The sequence below is a fragment of the Falco punctatus genome (assembly GCF_963210335.1).
Source record: "Falco punctatus genome assembly, chromosome: 1".
NCBI classification, from domain to species: domain Eukaryota; kingdom Metazoa; phylum Chordata; class Aves; order Falconiformes; family Falconidae; genus Falco; species Falco punctatus.
Window position 1 is genome coordinate 112649865 of NC_137580.1, and position 22474 is coordinate 112672338.

Genomic DNA, 22474 nt, shown 5'->3' on the forward strand with positions numbered 1-22474 from the left:
CTTGCGCTCTTCTCTCGCGCAAAGTCATTTCCCTGTGAGATACGCGGTGCTGAGCGATGGTTTTGTGTGTGGAGGATGTTTTCTTCTAGCTGGGCTGTCTTCCCAGTTCCAGCGCTGTGCAGTGGTAGACCAGCCACCTCTACCCTTCCTGGAGACGTGCCTGTGCCTGTTACACAGCTTGTTCTCCTGTCTAGTCTGAGGTGGTTCAGGCACTCAGTGCTTTTAATAAATGCAGCAACACCATTGCTGTATGACCGGTGGGTTAAGGCATGCACGGTGCAATTCATGGGGCACCTGCTGTACCTTGGGAGGAGCTGGGGTGGGCATTGGCAGAATGGGCCACCACAGAGCTTCTGGCTGTAAATTCAGTGAAGTCTGGAGGTTTTTTATTTTGTTTTTGAATCTTGCAGTCTGGAAAGCGGATTGGTGTCAGTGGGATAGTGGGTGCCTGTGCTTCTCACCCAGTTCCTGCACCTGCACTGCTGGGGGGGCTCTTGGTGTTGCTGTGGAAGGGGTGAAGATGCTCTTGGGGCCCAGGAGAGTCTGTGAGCCGCTGGTGTTATTTGGTGGGTTGGTCTCAGGCTTGCCACAGACTTGCTGAAAGGTGGCAACGTGGGCTGTATGCTCCTGGCAAGGCGGCTGCTGCGCCAGATCCTGCTCTGTGATGGAGTGAGGCATATGGGCTCACCTCCCCGGCTGGGAAATGTCATCAGCTGGGTGGGAAGGGCAAGTGAGAAAGGACTGGGAATGGTGGTACTGATGCTCTCTGTTCTTCTGGAGCTTGTGGCTGTCTGGGACTTGCCTCCTATTCCCATCAGCCTCGTCCTCCCATCTGGGGGGGCCTGTCCCTTGCCTCCCGTCACGTGCATCCTCCCCTCTCCCCGGTTTCTGGGTAAACTCCTCAAGTCAGGGGTTTTCCATTGCAAGGCCATGCGCATCTCTGGCGCTATTAGCGTAGCCGTGTGCTAATATAGAAATATTTTGTCCGAGCCTCCCTTGAGCTCAGGGTAATGTGTATGGGTAACAGCTCATGCGGTTTCCCTCTATAATCATTACTTGTGCAAATTATTCATTAATGGAAAAGTATACAGAAAGCCTTGGGGGAACCTGCTGCCTGAATGAGCAAATGCCCATTGTAAATAGCACAACAGAAAAGCTATTGCTACGCTCATTGCTCAGGTTTTTGCTGAACTAATGAGAAGTTTAAATCAATGTTTACCACTTTTGGGAGTGGAGGGAAATCTCAGTAGACTTCTTTTTTCCTGTGGAGTTGAGAAGGATTTAACTGCTCCTTATACACCATGCCCTGATTTTTTTTCCTAGGGCCCATGCAGCAATTCTGCTGCAGAAATACCGTTTAACCTCCTTTCCCCACTATGCCTGGCAATTAGTGCCACACTCGGAGCACTGTGCTGGTGCCATGGGGCACGCTACCATGCTCCTGCTTGGGTGCGGGTGAGGATTTTCTCTCTCCCTCCCTCCTGCCGCAGCTGGCCAAGGGGGTTTGCTCAAGGCATTCAATGAGCATCCACTGGAGTGGTTTTATCCCTGCTATTTGCAGCTAATGCTTTCCACAGCCTCATGATGCTTCTGGTTTGTGGACAGACTGCTTCATTAAATGGTTCTGTAATTGGGGCCCAGCCAGAGCACATTAGATGTTTGTAAAAGCTTTTAAAATTAAAAAAAAAAAAAAGTTTTGGTTTTCTAACGCCCTCTTATTATTGCTGCAGCCTTCTGGCTAAGATGCCAGGCGTAGGCAATTTTCTTTCACTGTGTAACTTGTTAACAAAAAGACAAGCTGCTTTCTGCAAGCCAAGGAGCACCTCACCGAGCCTTCTGCATGCTGCAAACATCAATATTGACTTTCAGAAACCTGGCAGGGGAGAAATAGCACGTGGTGGCAGATGCAGCCAGAGCTGTCGGCTGCAGAGGGGGTCTCAGCACAGCTGGGGGGCTGCAGGAGCCCCCACCCAAGCTGGGCCCTTGTGCCTGAGGTGAGGGCTGTTTGCTGGGGCAGCACCAAGACCCTCTGTCCCAGGGGAGCATAGAGGTGGGCTGCGGGCGCGGAGGCTGGGTCCTGTGCAAAGCTGGTACCTGGTGAGACCAAGTGTGACTCCAGGCTGCGGGATGCTCCCCTGCCTGCTGCTCTTGCGTTTGTCGTAATAAAGTCACACACACAGGTGGCACTAGAGCATCAAAGTGATTTTCCCTCTGTCTGTCTCTCTTTTTTCTTTTTTAATTTGGGTTTCATTAGTTCCTATGGTAACCATGAATATGTCTGAGGGACTCGGAACTGGGGAGAATAAGTAGACACTGTGGAGTGGGAGTGTCGAAGAGAGGTGATGGATGGAGAGCCCTGGCATTGCGGTCAGGGGCTCGGCTGGCCCCATTTGGTGACGGGCACTGCAGGGACGTACCAGGGCAGTGCTCGGGCAGGGAAGGCACTGCAGAGGACTGAGCATCCCTGAGCGGCTGCTGCTGAACAGCCACGTTTGCTGCTTGGCCTCCGAAATGCCCAGGAAGCTGTGGTGAGTTTGGGTCTGGCTCTGCCTCTGGGGGTCTGCCCACGCCCTGCCGGGGCAGAAGAGCCTGGAAGCATCGGCTCTCCAACAGGGAGCTTCTGTGCCTGGTCCCACCGCTTTGGGTTTAAACGTGCAGCTAGCAGGGGGCTGTCTCTGGCTCTCAAAACCGTGGTTCTAGAGCAGGAGAGAGCTGAATCTCTGGTGGCTGTGGGGAGCTGTGGGCAGAGCTGGGGCACAACCCACCTCGTGTGTCTGGGGGCTGCTTTTGGGAAGCCTTGCAAAGAACCCAAAGGCAGTGTATGGAGGATGGAGAGTCTGGGCCAGGGCTTGGAAATACTCTGCTTGCTGGTTTTGGGGGTGCCTGTCCCCAGGGCTGGCAGCAGGAGCTGGTGCTGGGAGAGGGGCTGGGGCTGCCAACAGCTGCTGGGACCAGGGCCAGCCCCAGGCTGCTGCGAGATGGAGACAGAGGCGTTTGTGTGGGAAATGGGATTTGACATATGCAGACGCAGGATTTTGACATGGACCAATTCCATCATGATCTGCGTTTTTCTCAAGTTTTTTATTTCTTACTTGCTTTGTGGGAAAGTGCTGGGAGCAGCTGAACCCCCTGCCCTGGGCTGGCAAAAGGGGCATCATGTCCAGAAGCAACCTTCCAAACTTCGGCTCGGTGCTGGCATTTTCTTGTCTCACATGAAGTCTCTGCAGAAAGCTAGCCATGTCTCGGGGATGGCGAGGTGCTCTTGGGGTGCCCGCAGTGCTCCCTGGGGCACAGCTCCGTGCAGAGCTTATAAAACATAGTGGAGTTTGAGGTCAGGTGTGCTGCTGGGGAAGGGGAGAGCTAGCCAGATGGCAGAAGACCCCCTTCCGAAGTGGGGAGGTCACCCTGGAGGGAAATGTCATCCTGTCAAAGGATCAAAAGATCTTTGCATATCAGAAATCAGCCCCAGCCAGGTGAGCTTGCCTGGTGAGTTTGTTTGCTTCTCACAACTACTCTGCGCTAAGCCCAGGCAGCGCAGCAAGTGCAGGGGTCCCCGAGGGACCAGGCAGGGACCCCTGAGCCCCCTCTGCCTCAGGAAACCCTGGTACTGGGGATGCCAGAGGTGGGAAGGTGTGATGGGGATGAACCCATGGGGACCTTCCCTCGTCCAGCTGGAGTTCTCTGGGATGAGCCAGTCAGGTGGTGTCCTGCACGGCAGGATAGCCAGCTCTTTGCCTGCTTATGGCTCCTTAGCCCTCTGCGCTCTGGTTATTTTCCCTTTAGTATCACTAGTGGGGTGTACTGAGAAACCATTGAGTATTTAAAAAAAAGAAAAAAATCAATAAAAGAAGTCCCTCCTTCATACAAAGGGTCACCTCTCACTGTAGCCTTATAAAGCAAAAATAGTGATGAAATACTCATGTCTCTGTGGAACAGAGAAGCCTTGTACACCAATTACTGAGAGTCAGTGTGTGTAGAGCTAAAATTCACATGAAAAAGCATGTGATGCTCATCTGATGATGGTAACAGTGGTGGAAGATAAAGGTGGGAAGAAAAGAGATGAAAGATTTACTTGACCTTTGTAAAATGAGCTGTGTCCAGGCTTGAGGCTCTTTAATATTTGATGGGCCAGAGCTGAGTTAATGGGAAGATATGGGAATGATTTAGCTTCTTGGCGGTAGCTGCACTGACTATTGCAATAATCTCGGAGGTTTGCGCTTAGGTCCTGTGAGGACAAGGTCTGGAGAGCAGATTGTGTCTAAGTAAATTCCTTTAACTTTATTACCACCTTTTAAAATGGATAATTGCATGCAAATGTATGTTTTGCAATTATGCTTTAGCTGTAGTAGCATATGTGTTACACTGCAAAGAAAACGCTATCAAAACTACCACAAAGCAGCCGGCTGCAGTGAACGGGGGGCAGGCGGGCAGGCTGTGTATTGCGTTTGATTCGTAACCGCTTATCTTGGGGGGCTGCTAGGTGACCTGGTCCCAGCTGGCGTGGCACAGCTGGCAGTGATCTCGACTGGTGCAGAAATGCAAGAGAAGAGCTGAGTGTACAGGGCTGGTGTGTGAAGGGCACCCTGGGACTCTGAGCAAACTTTAAAATCAGTTAAACACAGTGCTGGGGCTGGAGGGGCAAAACGAGGTACGGGCCAGTCTAGGCTCCCAGCCGAATGCTGGGCAGAGTCTCTAAATGGGTCTGTGCATGGATCAGCATTAATTGGGCACCCAACTGAGGCAAACATTGTTTAATATGCATCGTCCTGCCGGCTTGGACACTCTTCTAGCCCTGGAGTGATGCCTCTCCCTTTCTGATATTGCTGTTGTCAGTTATATTAATTTTTATGGATGTGCATGTGGTTCATCTAATCACAGCAAATTCTTCTGAGCTTTTCCTAAGCCATCTTTCTTGGTCCCGTGACCCTAATCGCACACTGATTTTTTGTAAAGATTGCTGGAAACCTAAACTACCTGTGATGGGTCATGATCTAGCAGTGCTCTGTTCATGCAGCAGCAAGGGGTGAGGAGGCAGAGTGCATCCTGAAATGGTACAGCCCCTTCAAAATGATGGTGCAAACCCAGTTTACCTCATTGAACGTTTCCCCAGCGAAGCCGCTGCTCTGTCTTCTCTCCCGGGCAGTTTGTGTTGCTCCGTGGGCAGCTGGAGGCACATGGCCAGACACAGTATCCCAGGCAAAATGGGTCCTTGTGTCAGCGGCAGGTCTCGTGCCCAGGTCCCTGCTGGGACAAAGCCCCTCGCGAGTGCCAGGGAGGCCGCAGGCAAGTGGCCAGGGTCCATGACAGGTTTTCATCGCTGCCACAGGCGCTGGCTGCTGCCATCCCCGCTGACCGTCTGCTGCCACAGAACCTCCTGCACGCTGGGCCAGCCCTCGGCAGCGCCGGGGGAACGGGGGCTGCACAGATAAATGTCAGCAATGTCCTTATGCAGACCCGAGGTGACAGCTCTGCCTGGCAGGAGGCTGGCTGCTGGGTGGGGAAGGCAAACCACCTGCTCCCCTCCCCTGCTCCAGTGCAAATGGCTGGTGGGTGGCTGGAGTTGCCCTGGATCCAGATTCCAGTCCTTCACTGATTCAGTGATGTTTTGTTTTGGTTTGTGGTTTTGTGGTTTTCTTTTGTTGCTTTTGTTTGGTTGTTGTTTTTTTTTTTAAAAAAAAAAAAAAGCTCCGCTGTGTCTCTGTTCAGGCGTGTACGCAGACTCAGGCAGTATGATTCAATCCTCCGCTTCTGGGAGGAGGAGATGGGCATGTGTGAAAGTGTTTCCAAGTCCTGTATTTGCAGTGCATATGCGAACAGGCTGGGAGAGGCGGCGGGTCACTGCGGTGTGGGAGCAGCCCGGGGCTTTTCACGGGCTCCTTCCCGATCCGGCTGCTGCCCGCCGATGCTCGGCCAGGGCTGTCGAGACTGGGGCTCCTGCTCGTTCCCCTGCTTCCTACCAGTGCTTCCCTGGCTGCAGCCTCTTCCCGGGCATGCCAGCAGTCGGCACGCGAGCGCTTGGCTTCTGCTGCTGCTTGCTCCCGCTGCGAGTGGGTAAAAGTGCGGGAGCCTGGGCGGGGGTGGGGTGGGGTGGGGGGTGTCCTGCTGCTGCGTGGCTGTGTGAGGGTGGCTCTCCTTCCCTTCGAGGGGCTTCGTCTGTCAGTGACCAGGATGCTGCAAGCCCTGTCCCCCTAGCTCATGCCGCAGCGGTGGTCGGTGGTCATCCCTCTGGGTGCTGGTCGGAGTGATGAATGGGGGCTGCAGGGGATGGGCCAGCGCTCGGTGCCCCCCAGGGGAGCCGGGACGGGGCGCTGGCACTGCCTCTGCTCCTGCCGGTGGGGTCCTGCCCAGCGCTGCGCCCTGGGGACCCTCGCAGCGGGGAGCTGTGCATCCCGGCACGCGCCGCCTGTGCATCCCCAGGCTGGAGATCTTCAGCATGAGGAAGCAAAGGTGGGAGTCAGTGATTTAAAAAGGAGGAATGTAAAATTAGCAAAACTGGGGTGAAAGTAGGGCAGCGCGTATGGGGGCTTGAATGAATCATCAGCCTGCTCTCACTGCTGCTGCTTTATTTGCTTTTTATGCAAAGAAATTAGTCTGTTAGCCATGTTTCTGTTGCTGGTTTAGGGTCCAGTGGCCCATGGCTGAGCAGGTCAGCGCTGTGCTGTCGCCAGCTGGGACTGCGGCAGGTCCCGGTGGCAGCACCCGGGTTGGGCGGGCGGTTGCTCACTGAGCCCTGGCTGGAGCTCGGCCATGGGGCTGGCACCTCGGTCACCACGATGCTAGGCTGCGCGGGTCCTGCTGCCTCGGGAAGGGCTCGTCCCAGCCCCAGCCACTTCTGTGAAATCTGGGTTTTGCCATCACAGCAGCGCTGGCTGCCGGGCTGAGATAGGGACGGTCCTGCCCGGGAGCAGCCCGGGGGTGCGGAGACACCCTGCACAACCCCAAAATGCCCTTGCTGGGACAGTGAGTCAGTGCTGCTGATGGGCAGCTGTGCCCTTCTGCCCACAGGCTTGGGGTGGCCGCAGTTGGTGGTGCTGGGGGTTACACCTGATGTCCTTAGGACAGAAATGGATTTTGGGGTGTCTTTTGTGTTGGTGGTAGTTTTTTGGTGTCTCTCTTCAGTGACTAAAGATCACAGGGTGAGTGCCATGGCAGATAGCGTCTGTCTGCCTCTGTCCCTTGCCCTCTGGCACGCTCAGGGATGAAGGGAAGGGGGTTCTCCCCATGAAGGGCTGACCCAGCACCAGGGTTTGGATATTATGGCTGTGACAGGGTGATTTGCTGGCCTGGGGGCAGTGGCTGGTGGAGCTCAAACAGCACAACGGAACCACCCCCAAAAATCACATCTATTTTCTAGAGGGGAAGAGCAACCTGGGAGATCAGAGCCTTGATAATGTAGATTTTCTTTAAGGACAGAAATTACTTTCAATGGGCATAAGAGCTGCACTTTTTGCGAAGGCACTGTATAATTTTAAGAAGAAAAACCGAGAAGGGTCTGAGGAGCTTTGGCAAGGTCTGGTTGAGCAGAGGCACAGTTTGGCAGGGGCCAGTGCTCCCCTTGTCCTCATCACCCCAGCAGAGCCACCCTGGGGCTGGGGGCACCGACCCCTTGTTGCAAAGAGGGGAGTGTTTGGAGCCCCAGGGGTGCCACTGCTGCTTGGTGACACATCATGCCAGCCAGAATGGGCAGCAGAGCAGCACCTGCCCCAGGCAGCTGCTGGCACGTGGGCAGTGGTGGGAGAAGGACGAGCTGGAGCAGTCAGTCTTTGCCCGTCAGCTCCTGGCAGTGCTGGGGTGGGTGCTGGACCGAGGGTCCCCCATAAACAGCATCGCACAGCAAGGCACTGTGTTGTTGCAGAAGACCCTCATGCAGGCAGTGCTGCCATGGTCAGGGGCTGATGAGCAGGGACATGCCGGAGATGGTGGCCAGAGGACAGGTGGCTGGGGAGCAGTGGGGAGCGGGATGCAGCCCAGCCGGGGGTGCTCACCCTGGGAGGTGAGCAGGGGCACAGGCAGACCTGCCTTGGCCCGCCCCAGGGCTGGCTGGGGATTTACAAAATCCAGCCAGTCCCAACGTCTCTCTCTTATCTCTGGTGAGCAGGTGGGAGCACTTCCCTCTTCGCGGAAGGGTGGTTATCGCCCTGGCTGCCCCCAGAGCCACCCAGCCCCATCCCGCGCAGCATCCTTGCTGCACATGTCAAAGCCTGCCTGGGATGGAGGAAGCCTTCCCAGGAGGAGAAAGGTGCTGTCATCTTTGAGGACTTGGGTTGTTTCAGCCATTTAATCTAGTAAACCTTATCTATAAAAAATTTTGGGGGTGGTACTGGCACAGCTCCACTGATGTTCCCACCCTGGGAGACTTCCCTTGGCATTTGGCTAGGTGCTTTCCTCTCAGTGGCTTGCTGTAGATATTTGGGTTTATTTGGGGGTTTATTGCTGCAGAAACCTTGGCTGTAGAGCGGATGAGGTGGGCTGGGATCTGGTGATGCAAATGGCACTTGCCAGTGACGTTGGAAGTGGTGCAGCAGTGCGTTCTGCTCCTGTGTGCTACCGAGTCCCATATGTTAAAATGTTGTTGTTGCTGTCAAAACAGCCTTCACATATTTAAAGCTAGATTATCCACAGTTACATCTGCCCAGAGGACTTAGCAACCCCACGTGGGCCTATTTTTAGCTCTGTTTCAGAACTAATAAACTGTGCTGGTTTATATATCTTTCCTCCTGCCATATTTATAGCCTGTCAAAATAGGAGCTGTTTGTAGACAATCAAAAGGCGGCTGCTCGGAAGAATAACAGCCATCTAAAAGCAAATACTGTCGTGATAGAGGGAGGGAGCCTTAATAGCCGGAGTGACAGAGGCACTGTCCACCTGCGGGTGCGTGCTCCTAGATACTGGAGTGTGCAGGAGGATGGGGTGGTCTGCAGGGGCTGAGGTGCACAGCCGGGGCTGCCGAGGGGCTCACCTGGGGCAGGGCCCCCAGCTGCTGGCAAGTGATGGAGGTCTGGAGGGGCTTTCACCCCGCTCAGTGTGCCCACCCTGGCCCTGGCTGTGCATCTGCTTGCTGCTGGGCTGGATGCAATTTGGGGAGTGGGCTGGCAAAAGGGGCATCATGTCCAGAAGCAACCTTCCAAACTTCGGCTCGGTGCTGGCATTTTCTTGTCTCACATGAAGTCTCTGCAGAAAGCTAGCCATGTCTCGGGGATGGCGAGGTGCTCTTGGGGTGCCCGCAGTGCTCCCTGGGGCACAGCTGGATGCAAATTTTGGAGTGCAATTTGCTGAGCCAAGGAGCCCAGAGCAGGTCAGGGAACACTGGCATAGGAGCGCAGGCACTGTGCCAAAGCCTGTGGTTTGTTCCTGATGTTAATTTTGTTAATTACTGTACTGGTCCCACTGGCTGTTGCTTTTCCTTCTAGTTGGCCCTCCTGATGGTGACCAGTGCTGGTGAACCGTGCGGTGCAGCAGGGACAGGTGGCCACTGGTGCTGTGCCTGGTGCCTGGGAGCTGCCCACAGCACTCCTGCACCTGGGAAGGTTTGGTGCTAGCAGGGCTCATAGTCCCTGTCTGGAAACAGCCCTCGCCATCTCCAGGGATGTTTTATTTCCAGTGGGGCTTGTGATGCTGTTCTTGCACCACCAGCTTCAGCATCGTACCCATATGATATCTAAGGACCTTGTATCTTCCAAAGCCTGTTGTAAAAACTTGCCTGGTCTCGGACTCCTACCCAGAAGGGATGTGCAGAGGCTTGGCAGGTACCTGAATAGGTCAAAGCTACATTGCAAAGTCTCTGTGAAGACTCAAAGGTCACTCCCTTCAGACACTGTTCCTCTCAAATGTTACTGGTGTCACGCCAGGGACTGTGACAGCTCCCTCCTCCTACAAGCAGCTTGTTGTTAATCCTCTCCAGTTGGGAAGGCAGAGCCCAGTGCTCACACGGGGGGTGATAACCAGCTGCCCTGGCTGCTGGGGGGGGGCTCAGAAGCAGGGTAGGATTTCTGTCAGGTCTTCATTGGAGCTGCAAAACCCCAGTGCAACTACGAGCTGAGCAATTTGCTCTTTGTTTGCACATTAAGCCTGAGCATGGGGAGGTGTGCTGACAGACAGGAGAAGGAGAACATGATGGAAGAAGTACAGGATCAGACTTGGGTCTGTGTCTGCTCCCCGAGAGTGCCACTGCTCAGGGAAAGACTGAGAAACAGGACACACAAGTCATGTCATTTCATCTGAGATGCCAATCCCTTCACAGGCTCTCTGCAGCCCAGGCTGGTGGGAAGGTAGAGTTGTCCTTTCGATTGTGACTGTACCATTGCCCACGGCTGCTGCTGGGACTGGACATGGTCATAGCGGTTGTTGGCTTGTATGTACAGACACGAGGTGCTACCTTGACCAGGGTGCTCCCACGCTGTTGCAGGTATGGCTCCTACTAAAGGGGGCAAGTGACCACCTGGAGATGCTATGGTGGTCCGAGCAGTGCGTGTGTGGAGCAGGTAGCCCTCTGTCCAGGGGGTACCCCTCCTTGGGCATGGGTACCAGCTGTCAGAGAGAGCTCCTGCCCATGGGCATTGTACCCTCCCCTTCCCAGAGCACTGACATGCTGGCTCTAGGTCTCTTATTCCTGGTCATTGATGAGGTTGAACAGCATGAGGTGATTTAATAAAGAAAATGGTGGGTTTCCAACTAACTGCACCATTTTCTATCTTTTTGATGTGGAGCAAGAGGCAAAGAAGAAGCCATAGAGCAATAGAAACCCATTTCTGAACGTGACTGACATCAGTGTGTTCCCTATCGTATGGATGTGTCAGATAATACCTGTGTTTTAGCTCCACAAATTATAGGTCTTTTAATGCTCTCACATCAAACAAGGTGTCTGAGGGAGACAGGTAATTGAGACAACAGCATCTCCTGGGGACATGCCGAGAGCTGAGGAGCTTCTGGTCCTGCCGCTGCACCCCGCAGCCCCAGGACATCTTCCTGTATAAACTGATAACCACCCCTCGCAGTTCACCACTGGCGAGCACCACAAAGCAAGGTGCTGACCTGCACCGGAGGTTTCTGGAGGTAGAAGGTGTTTCTCCCTAATGTAGCACCCATCTGCAGTGCTGCCCGAGTGCTGGTGCTGTTTCCTGTGGGGCAGGGGAGCTCATTGCAGCACGGATTCCCACAGAGGCAGCTGTGGTCCCTCACAGTCACCAAAACACTTTGGCATCGATGGAAATCAAAGCCCAGGGACAGCATGGGATTTTTCCAGGGCTCCCACAGACACCTGTGACAGTGCCAAGCTGGTCATCCTTGCAGGCTGCTGTCTCTTCATCATGTCTTCAGATTAATTCGCCCCTCCTGATGCTTTCCTTGGGCCAGGGAGGGCTGCTGCTGTCGTGGTGGTGGGCTCTGGAGAGGGAGCGACTGCTGTGCTGCTGCCCTGTCATGGGGAATTAGAGAAGCCCAGGTGCGCACTCTGCTTGGCTGGGGCTCCTCTTTTACATAATGCGATTAGCACTTCTCTCCCGAGCCAGCTGAATATTCAGCATTGCCACAAGGACCTGCGTTTGCAGCCACCAGCTCTTCTGCGTGCTTTGCCAAGGCAAAGACCCAGCTCGCCACAGCTGCAGCCCACTTGCGCCGGACACCTCTGCAGCACTGGGTGCGTGCCCAGTGATGCCAGGGCCTGCCACAGCCCCTGGGGCCAAGTTAAGCAAAAACCATGCCTGGGTTCTAGGCTGTGCGGCATGGCATGGTGCTGCATCCAACGCTGTCACGGGATGCTTTGGGATGCTGAGTCTTAGACCGGCTCTTGTGGGGATGGGGCTGAAGCGGTGGCTATCTGCAGCAGCTGGGCTCAGGGATGGGGTTCTGCATCACCTGTTGCTGCAGGAGGAGCAGCACCAGCTGGCTCCATGCCTCTCCCAGTGTTCCCCTGCCCGTGGCTGGTAAGAGCCCGCACAGGCTGGAGGGCAGCTGTCCTGGGAACACCGGGCACCAGCGCGCAGTCCCTGGGAGCCTGAGCACACCCTGCTCCCCCCCATCTCTGCCTGGGCTTTCCCCCCTGCTCCCGCAGCACCCTTGGGAAGGGGCGTTGCTTGACTGATGTTAAAGCTTGGGCCTAATCCTGAGCTTCACACCAGGTGTCAATGGCATTGATCGGAATAACGGCTTCAGGGACCATCTTTGTTCTGCACAGGGAGCTGGGGTTGTGGTCCATCCTGACTCTGGCTTTATTAGTGACATTAATCATAAATGATGGCATTTAGGTCACTGATTTGGTAGTAAAATGCAAAGGATCTGCTCATGCTGTAAAGACTTATTTCCTCTGCTGATTTGATCTAATTTAATTGAATGCTGAAATCTTGGAGCTCATCTCTTCAAAAGGCCTGTGTTCACAGGGAAAAATACCCCAAATTATCAAGGATACAATTTCCATATTATTGTGCTGCTGTCACAGGCATGACTACCTTGTACTGTGTTTAACCATCAGAAATGATACAGTCATTCAAGGGATCAAACCGGGCAGGGATGATGCTGTGGCTGAGCCCGGGGGCTCCTTGCCCACCCGTGGCAGCAGCGTGACAGTGATGCATGCCTGCCTTCCCCTCTCTGCTGCTGATTCACTGCCCGGCCTTCAGCAGCTCCTTCGTCTCCCCGTGCTACCATTTTCTTCTCTACAAAAGGGCTTTGGCTTATCACGGTGCTCGTTGGCCCTGTGATGTGCCAAGGAGCCAGGGCCAGCGCTGCTCTGCTCGCCAGTACTGGAGGGTGGGCTTGGCACCAAAACACAACTCTTCTTTTGAAGTCCCAGATGTGTGTGATGTGAAGGTGCTTTCTAAGAGGTTCTTATCAAAGCTATGTCTCCCTGGAGGCTGCTGAAAGAGGAATGTTCCAAAAATAAAACCATGAGAACCTACAGATAGGCATACAGATGTGTGTAGATAGATATCTGTAGATATGTAGACAGAAAGATATCTGTATATCTTCCCATGTAAAGCAGATCGAGCTGTCTTAAGCCCCCTGGACTATCAGCTGTGGTTTTATACCGAACGCAGACCAGAGAACTGTATGCTCTCATCTGACCCCACAGTGTTTGATCTGGAAAGCGTTGCTGCATTAGCCCTGAATGAAGAGCTTTGTCCTTGTTTGCATGGCCTGGCTCAGCTGGCAAGGTTTTCCTTGAAAGTCACGATTATAATTTTGGTAATCTTCCTGGCCTGGATGAACCCTCATGCCACGGGATGCTGTGGATCCTCTGGCGGTGATGCCAGCTGCGCACCACTGATGAGCCCCTGGAGAGGCAGAACCTGCTCCCTGGGTGATGCTTTGTCCTGAGCCAGGCTAATTACATGGGAGGGGGCTTAGGGGGACACTGCTCATTAGGCTGTGCTGCCCTGGTTGCAAGGAGGAGGGACTGGTGCATCCCTGCCCTTGGCAGGAGGCAGCATGCGAGGGCTGAGGTCTGGGCTGGCTGCTAGGCTTTTCCAGCTTGTGGCTGCGTGCCCTGCAGTGCCCGCCTGCGGCCAGCCCTGCCCACTCACTGTGGGCAGCGGGGCTGCCAGAGGAAATGAGTGAGTGGATAATTTGCAGCTCATCTAATTGAAAGGCTGCGATTTTGAAGGCTGGTCATGGAAGATGAGAAGGACGTGGCAATGAACGAGCGTGGCTGCTCGCCGCTGTCTGGGGATGAGCCCCCGGTGTTGGCAGGTGCTGGGTGAGGGGTGCTGAGGGATGGGTGCAGGGGGAACAACAGGAGAGGGGGTGTCACTGGCTGGCACTCGTGGAGCCGACACAAACAGGACACATGTTCTGTGGTGCAAATCCCAGCAGCTCTCGCGCTTGAGTAAATAGCCATTCGTTTGACCTCCTGCCAGCCCTGCTAAGTAGGCAAATATTTGCTGCCTCCTTCTCTCAGCTGCTCAGTGGAAGAGGAAGGGGAAGGGAAGGGGCATTTTGCTGATTGCATGGTGGGCAGGTCCTGCAGCCCGGCCGTACTGTCACTGGTGCTTGGGTACAGGTCACCTTTCCAGGGTGCAAATAGCCATGCTGTGACATCCGCTTTCAGTCTTTTGTGCTCAAAGTTTAATTGCAGCACGATAACACAAATTCAATTTTTATCACTGTGCTAACGCAGAGATACCTTGGTTTGTGCTCTGTAAGCTGTTGCAATATACAGCACCATCAGAGGGCTGCTGATAACACTGTGCACAGCAGTGTCCATGGCAAACCCCCCTCCTTTCCCTCCTGCTGGGTGCTGGCCCTCAGACCTCGTCCCATGTACACCTGCTCCTGATCCATGGTTTTCTACCAGTTCTGATTGTTTCAGTTTGAGCACACTGATGAACAACAGCCCATTTCAGGTGTATTTTAAAGTCTGATTAATAATATGAATGTAGCAGCAATGACACAGTGCTGCAAATGAGTGATTTAAATCACTTAGAGCATCAGTGGTATTAGCAAAAGCGATGTAAAAGCACAACTTAAAGTTCAGTGGCAAGGTTAACTCTGTCACTTACTACATGGTTGAAACACACAAAGAAAAATCGAGTTAGAATCGAGCTAGAATGATGAGCACGAAGAGCGGAGACGGAAGGTTCAGAGAGGACCCCTTTACTTTCTAAACTCCTGCTAGAGCTGAGCTGTGGCTAGGTCCAATCTTAGTCTCAGACTTGGCGATAGTTTACGTGTAATAGATTTATCTGTACAAAGTTTGTAATAATTAATAGTGAGTGTCAATTTCATTAATATTAATTCAGCATGCTAACGGTCACTTACCGAGGATCTGTTGTGGGTAAGGGGTCTCCGCCTTGGTCAGGAAGGCTCTCTTCATCTCAGGTAAGAGATCCCACACCCTTCGAGGCTCGAAGGGAGAGTCACTGGTGTGGGGACCAGCTGCAGTTCGGGGAGAGCTCAGATTGGACTCATCCAAAGATCTGTCATTGGCAAAAGGTATCTCTGTCTCGAGGAGCAACCTTGAGAGCTGTTCCATCCCAGGGGGAGATCACTGCTGTGCAGCCACGCAGGGAGAGCTCAAAGGCGACACACTTAGGCTGTCACATTTGTGGGATAAAGCGGCTGGCTCACAGTCAAATTGCATACAATGGGGAGGTATGCACGAGACTCCTTGTGCTTACAACTTTCTTTCTTCCTAGATAAATGAGTGTGGGAAAAGCCACCCGCTATTCGTAAGTTAATTGCATGATCGGTGTTCCAAGCCCACATGCACCAGTGCTCACTGGGTCACTGCTCCTTTATGAGTTTTCTAGAGGAGCTCTTGGCCTGGCTACGGCTCAAGTCTTTACCTCCTTTGGAGCTTGTACCAAGCTAACGCTAGTTTGATTAGGTGTTGAATGCATTTGTCACACGTGGTGCTTGGCATCATCTGTGTGCTCTGCAGTGATAAACCATTTCATCGTGATGCTCTGGAGACTGTATGACCCTGAGCAGGGACGGTCCAGGGTGTGCAGGGAGAGGTGTTGCCCACCTCCCGTGGCTGCCTCTCCTGGGCATCTGCTCCAGCCACCCAGAAAAGGCAGGGGAGCGGCCAGGCGCCGGGGTGTCTAACAGCAGGGAACGTGGTTTGTGGATGTTGTGGTCCTTTGAGCCCAGTGGCTCGCTTCCCGTACCACCCCCACACCCCACCCACCCCCCTTTTTTTTTTAATACCAGTGTCTGCTCTGAGGTTCTGGGAGGTGCTTTCAGTGCTGCTGCCCGTTTGTCTCACCCTGTTGCTGTGCAAACACAGCGAGGGGACATTGTCACGAGACGCAGCAAAAGCCCTGCCCCACTTCCAGGGAAGTGTGGCTTGTGCAGAGGGTGCAGCCAAAACAGGGTTGAGTCTGGGGCCTGCTAAGCGCTTGATTATTTTTAGGTCGTCTTGTGTGATCACTTGACATGCTGAAGTCTCTTCTCTTTAAGCCTCTCTAACCACAGAACAGGTGTCCACGTGCCCCCGTGCTGCTGTCTCCTCACCCAGCCTCCTGGCTGCTTCCCAGCCCTTGCGGTACCGCACCTGCCCTGGTGCTGAGCGCTGGCCCTGCTGCCGCTCTTGCGTGGGGCCAGCTCGCTTTTAATAGCTGGCAACACCTGGCTGAGCCTTGGCTTCCTTCTGCAGCGCAAGGTCGTTTGCTCATAATGAATTACTGTTCTTTCATTGTGGCTTCCCCTGCTTATTTCCTGGGAAAGCTGATAATTGCGCCGGGGAGATGAAACATCGTGGGTCACGCTTGGCCCCGCGTCAGGTGGAAGGTTGACACTTGTGATGGGGACGGGCTCTGGACAGGGAACGAGGCCATTGCGTTGGCTCCCAGTCGAGCTAGGCAGATACATTTATTTTTGCGCGTCAGTCCTGTGAGTTGTACAGGAGCCACAGGACTGGGGCGCAGGGAGCTGCCAGGGTTTGGGCTCTGCGGCATGGCGGGGAAGCCTTGGCAGCTGTGTGGGGTGGGAGCTGGGTCTGCCCTGCGCCTTGGCACACATCAGTCTCTCTTATGATCACTCTGAATTGACAAGGTGCTAAGGTTGCTTGTGGCACATCGCACTCGTCTCGCACTATTCCAGGAGAGATAAAACTTGCTGTGTTCTGTCTCTGCATTGCCTGCTGGCTTTGTGCTTTCTTGGTATTTCCTCTACGTCTTTCTAACTGAAGCCATAAAATAAATCTCTAATCAGATTACTTAGGGCTGGATGTAACGTAATCTAAAGCTCTATTTCTTCTGATACTTCTCTTAAAACTGGATGCACTCTTATCCTCTTCCTGCAGCACCGTTTGAAATGCTATAATCACTTTCTCCCTAGTTTGCAAGCTCACAAATCCTTTTCTTCTTATGCTAGGGAAGTCGGAATGTGACTGCTCCTTTGCGGACAACCAGTTACTATTTTCACCTTCTACTCTGTGTTGCTTCAGCTCCTTTTGTTCTTCCCTGGCTCCTGGTGCCCGTACCCAGCTGCATCCTACTTGGGTGTGGGGAAGCACCCCAGCACTCCTGGGGCAGTGGGGAAGGGTCCCTGGGCAGAGCTCTCAGCACCTGTCAGCCACTGTGACTCAGCCACGAGGCTGCAGGGATGGGCTGGCCATGCCTCCAGCCTGGCTGTGGCAAATGCCTGGCATAGCTCGTGTATTTCTGGCTGTCCCCCTCGTGAGCGAGGGAACCAGAAATATCTCTTGCAAAGGGAGGCGCAGAGGGCGTCAGGGACGTATCCTGCACTGTCTGATGAGGCAGCGCTGCAGCTCTGGCCGGAGAAGCCCTGAGTCACCGGAGCCAGGCTCAGGTGTGAGTGACAGGGCCGTGGGGGCCATCTGCGGGTGGCTGGGGGGGTGGATGGGCTGCTCACTGACAGGTGATTTAATCTCACTGCAGCAGTAATACAAAAGCCAAAGTTATTCCATAAATATAGGGCTTCTTAATAGTATTAATAGTGTCATTTATTGATGGGAGATTCAGTAATATCGGGGATGAAGGCTTGATCTTGTCACAATTTGCTATTTTCAGATCCTTTTTTCTTAGCAGAGTGTCCAGAAGAAAATGCTAGGCTTTGTGTAAATGAACCAGCCACCCAGGTGATTTATTAATCATGGCGTGTAATTGTCCTAACCTGCCATGAGCGCTCTCCAGCCTCTCGAGACCTGGCTTCCTAGTTAGCTGCGAAACTGTTCTCTCTCTGAAGAAGAAATGTCAGGACATTTTTAAAGAAATATTTATTTCTTCATAAAACAGAGGCAGCTGCTTAACTTGGAGGTTATTTAGTCACTGCAGAGGTAATACTGTTTTTTTTAAAGGAAGGATGGAGACTCAGAAGAGCCCAGAAACACTGGCAGGGGGAGGGAGGGAGCTCATTGTCTTTGGTCCAGGTTCCATTGCACAGCAGGTTGTGGCTCCCTCCAACTGAGCGTGGGAAATCTCCATGCATGGGGAGCTGGCAGCCCCTCTAGGGACCTCTTCCAAGGCCAACCCAACCTCCTTGGTTTTCCCAATTTCCAGTCAGCCTCTCAGGCTGCAGCTTTCTGTCGTACGAGATGTCCTTTGGCATATCTGTGCAAACACCACCCAGAGGGCCTTTGCAGGTGCTGGCCCCGACAGGGCATCCCTCTTTCAAGCCTTTAGGAAGGTGATCCTCTTGTGGCATCAGTGTGGGAACAGGAGGTTGGCTTGGAGTCACCCTGGCCCCGTGGACTGGGGGACAAGCTGTGGGGCTGGGGAGATGCGCTGCAGAGGTGTTTTTGCAGCTGGGCGCAGGCAGAGTACTGGCCCCTTGCTGGGATCAGTTTGATGGGATCCTCTCCTGGAGAGAGTAAAGGCTGGACTGGGGCTGCACGCCACAGCCGATGCGCCACAGGCACCAGGGAAACTTGGCTCTGCTCTCGGGTCAGGGTGTCCCAGTGACCCACGGTGCCATGCCTGTGGCCGGCCTTGCAGCGCAGCTCCGTGCCCGTGGCTGGCCATGCGGTGCACCTTGCCGTGCAGTGCAGCTCCGTGCCTGCGGCCGGCCGTGCGGTGTAGCTCGCCTCGTGGTGCAGCTCATTGTGCCTGTGGCTGGCTGCGCAGTGCAGCTCACCATGCCCACACCAGCCATGTGGTGCAGCTCGCCATGCTCCCAACTTGCTGTGTAGCACAGCCTGCCCTGCCTGCCCTGTTTCTGCTTCTGCTCATCCCTTTGGCAAGCAGAGATGATCACTGTGTGCATGGTGAGCTGTTTCTTTGCAAGGAGGACCCACTGGGTGGGAGAGGGGGAGCGCAGCAGGCGCTGGGGAAGGAAGGCCAGGAGCAGGGGCCATTCAGATGCACCAGCCCTGCCACCTCCTCTGTCTCACCAGGCGTCCCTGGCAGCCTGCCCCAGTCTGTCCTGGAGGATTTAGCAGACAGCAGAACATAGGGAATACAGGGCAGCTTCTTCAGCGCCCCAACACAGCTACAAGTGATGTCCTCGGGAGCAGGAGGCCCCCAGTTCCCCTTCACCTCTCTGTCCAGCAGCTGAGCATCCAGACCTCCTAGGAAAACCCATGGCCTCCTAGAAAGATGTGGCCATCATCAGATGGGAACTTCTTTGTGCTGGGGTGGAGGCAGCAAAGGGGCTACGGTGTTTCCCTCACAGCCCTTTCTCTGTGCGAGAGAGTAGGTAGCGTGGCGTGGCAGGGCACGGCACAGCGTGGCTGTAATCCGGGTACTGAGCTTCCATCCCAAGGCTTCACTTCACCGCCCTGCCAGCTCTCCTGCAGCCCCTCACCATTTATTATATTGCCTTCGTCCTATAAATTACAAATCAGCTGCAACAGAGTCCAGAAGAAATTGATTACAGCGCGGGCTCGTTTGCTGTATTTGGGTGGAGAAGAAAATATGGCGGAGTGTGTCAGCTTAAAGTGATTCTCTATTTCCAAATATGAGAGAATTGAACATCTTTAAAAATCAATACAAAGCCACTTCAGCATAAAACAAGAGGAGATTAATACTTAACTTGTCTGGAAAAAGGGAGGAGAGATGGTGGAAAATGTCTCCAGAGAGAAAGAGACTCAATGAAATTTGAAGCTGGCTGTTTAATGTGAGAGGTAAAAGGTTTAAAATTAAAACCCCTCCCCCTCCATTAACTGGAAGCTAATGAGGCGCTGGAGAATTGATATAATTTGGCATGGAAATTGGTTCTAATTTATTTCCTTTCTTTTTTTTTTTTTTTTTTTTCCTATGCCTGAGAAATTTGTCAGACTGATGATTTCTGCTTGAAAGGAAGCAGCCAGGTATTTTCTGCAAGAACAGATTTATTGCTCCAACAAAAACTTCACTGAAAGGCTTTGCAGTGTGCGTTAAGCACTCTTCCCTACCAGTGAGGATGAAGGCAGCACCCAGGTTTAACATAATTCTTTCCTCTTACCCACTTGCATTCTGGCACCCACGACACGTGGTTTGGCATCATCTGATGTTGTGCCGAGGAGGCATAAACGCGTTTTTGGGGTATTTTGAGAATGGGTTGGAGGAAAGTGGGGACCTTGTCACCTGTCTGCTGGCATTACTGTGCTGGAGAACTGGCTGCTGCTCCAGCCTTCCCAGGGACCTGTTGAGGTCTGTTGAAATACGAAAATACTGATCTCGGATTTTAAGTTTTGACTCTTTGAAGAGCTAGGCGTGCACTGTGCGGGTCAATGTGAATAGTGTGGTGACGGCTGAACTGCTGTCAGGTTCTTCTGGGGTGAATTAATGTGTCATGTTGACAAAAATAACGTTGCACATATTTTTATCTGACTTATAGTAGAATGCATAAAGAGATTACAGTGATGATGGATGGTTTCTTAAGTTGAATTTAAGGAACACATCTGATCAGAGATTATGCTGAAACATTTATGTAGAAAAGGCTGAAGCGAAGGTTGTGTCGATCACCCTAAGCGTGGCAGACAGGGTGCAGGCAGGAGGAGGCAGCAAGAGCAGCTGCTCTGTGCCACATCTGGTCTGTGGCCTTTGCGAGCTCTTTGCTCCTGAGTAAACGCATTTATTACGAACTTTGCCAGGAGAGGCCCACGTGCTGTTAATGATTGACTGCCCTGACTGGGGTGTCTCCAGGCTGCTGGTGCTCCGTGGCCTGTCAGAGCACCGGGCTGTTGCACCGTCCATGGAGCCACTCTCTCCATCTTCCCAGGAGCTGCTGCAAAGTGGGGCTCCCACTTGAGTGGGATGCTCCTGGTGGGGTGACCGTGGTCGGCCGTGCCACCTGCGCGTGCCCCCCAACAGGCTGCCTGTTTGCGGCAGGGTCCCCCCAAAAGCCCCGACCTGTCAGCTGTGACAGTTTGCTGGATGGCTGTGCCGGTGGTCCTGCACCCTGCTGCCTGCCGGAGGCTGTGCTATCCCTGTTGTGAGGCCAGGCTGCTAGAATGCACCTGGGGGAGCGCTTTAGGGGCTTCAGCAGATGATGCAGTAGGATTATTGTGACTTCTCTGAGGCTGGCTGCAAAGACGCGGAGCACCGGTGGGCTTTGGGCAGTGCTGGTGTCTCAGTCCTGTGTGGGGCCGGAGTTCCACTTCTGTGTTCTCGTACATGTCTGTGGCATGGACTGTTTTCATCCCTGTAAGGAGGAACACGCTTAGAATGCTGTAGCTAGTCCTGTGTCTAATTCCCGTGAAAATTAAGCTCGCAGAGGAGGAAGGTGAGATGGGAGGTGGGGGGGATGTGTGTGTGGCAGAGACCCGGGTGTTTTATCACCATGGCAACAAAGACTTCCAGGGAAAGGTGCCGAGGTTGTGAAGTAGATCATTTACAGTTTACTTAATTAAAAAAAGCGCCACAACAATCCTACATACATTTCCTGGAACAAGATGTGTGCCAGCTCCCTAGCGCGAGCGGCAAGCCGGAGGGCTCGCGCTGCTCCCGGAGCCGGCTCCGGGCGGGAGGGATGCTCCCGGAGGGATGCTCCCGGCTGGCACGGGCAGGGTGGGCGCTTGGCCGGGACCCGCGGGGCTGTCCCACCTGGGGAGGGCAGGACACGTGTGCAAGGCAGGAGCGAGCCCTGCCCTGCGCGGGGTCTGCCAGGGGCTGTAAGGTCACTTCGCCCCTGCCAGGAGGGCGGTCTGCGGGTGCCGGCGAGGGATGTTCTCGCGGAAACTCGGGCATCAGGGTAACGCGGCGCCGGCGGCGAGGCCGGAGCCCCGCCGCTGCAATCGGGGTCCCCGCTCCTTGTAACGCACCCCAAAGCCGGCCGGACTGATGGTCTGCGGGGTGGGGGTGGGGGGGACGACAGCCTCAGCGGGGGGAAAAGGGAAAGGCGAGCGGTCGCCATTCTACAGCCGCTTCCCGCGGGGCTCCTTGCCCTGCCCGGCCCGGCCCTGCCCGCGCACATCTCCGCGCAGAGCGGCCCCGCGCACATCTCGCACACAGCCCCGCACAGAGCGGCCCCGCGCACATCTCCCGCAGAGCCCCGCGCAGAGCAGCCCCGGCGGCGGCGGGGAGCGCGCAGGGCGGCGCGGGCGCGGAGGCACCGCCCCCCGCGGGAGCGGCGGCTGGGGCCGGAGCGCGGCCGGCGGCAGCGGCGATGTCCCGGGCGGGCGGCAGGCTGCGCTCCCGGCGGGCGGGGATCCGCGCCGCCGTGGTGCTCATCGGGCTGCTGCACCGCTCCCGCAGGCACAGCAAGGAGCAGAGGTGGGCTGCGGGGCCGGGCGGGAGGGGGGGGGCTCTGCCCCGCAGCCGGCCGGGGCGCGGCGTGTGCCGGCGGAGCTCGGCCCGGCTCCAGCCTCGCGGTGCGGCGACCCCCGGCGCTCCCGGCGGGCAGCCGGACGAGGACTGTTGGGCTCGGCCCCGCCGCGCGCGGGACGGCGGTTCCTCGGCCGCCGCTTTGTCCCCGCGCCGGGAGCGGCTTCGCCTCCCCCTGCCCGCGGGCTGCGCCCCCGGCCGCCTGCGCGGCTCTGCGCGGCCCCGCGGGGCGAGGGGCACCGCTGCTGGCCTCGGGGCGCTGACGCCGTGCGCCCTGGGTCAGGGAGCTCTCTCTGCCCCAGGACTGTGCTGCTCTGGCAACTTCGGTGTTA

At 54.9% G+C, this 22474-nt stretch overlaps 1 protein-coding gene across 17 annotated transcripts in view; it reads left to right on the plus strand.

The window, feature by feature from the left end:
• RAP1GAP2 (RAP1 GTPase activating protein 2) overlaps window positions 1-22474 on the plus strand; it is an 83424-nt gene that overhangs the window by 22822 nt on the left and 38128 nt on the right. For 3 of the 17 annotated variants that reach the window (XM_080397732.1, XM_080397733.1, XM_080397722.1), the window contains exon 1: window positions 18382-22091. The exons of 12 other annotated variants lie outside the window; for them this stretch is intronic. In XM_080397732.1, the coding sequence (XP_080253858.1) occupies window positions 21985-22091 (107 nt within the window). In that variant the 5' untranslated portion in view covers window positions 18382-21984. Of the gene's footprint in view, window positions 8240-18381; window positions 22092-22474 lie in introns of those variants that run through there. 2 more of the 17 variants (XM_080397724.1, XM_080397728.1) reach the window with 2 other exon arrangements.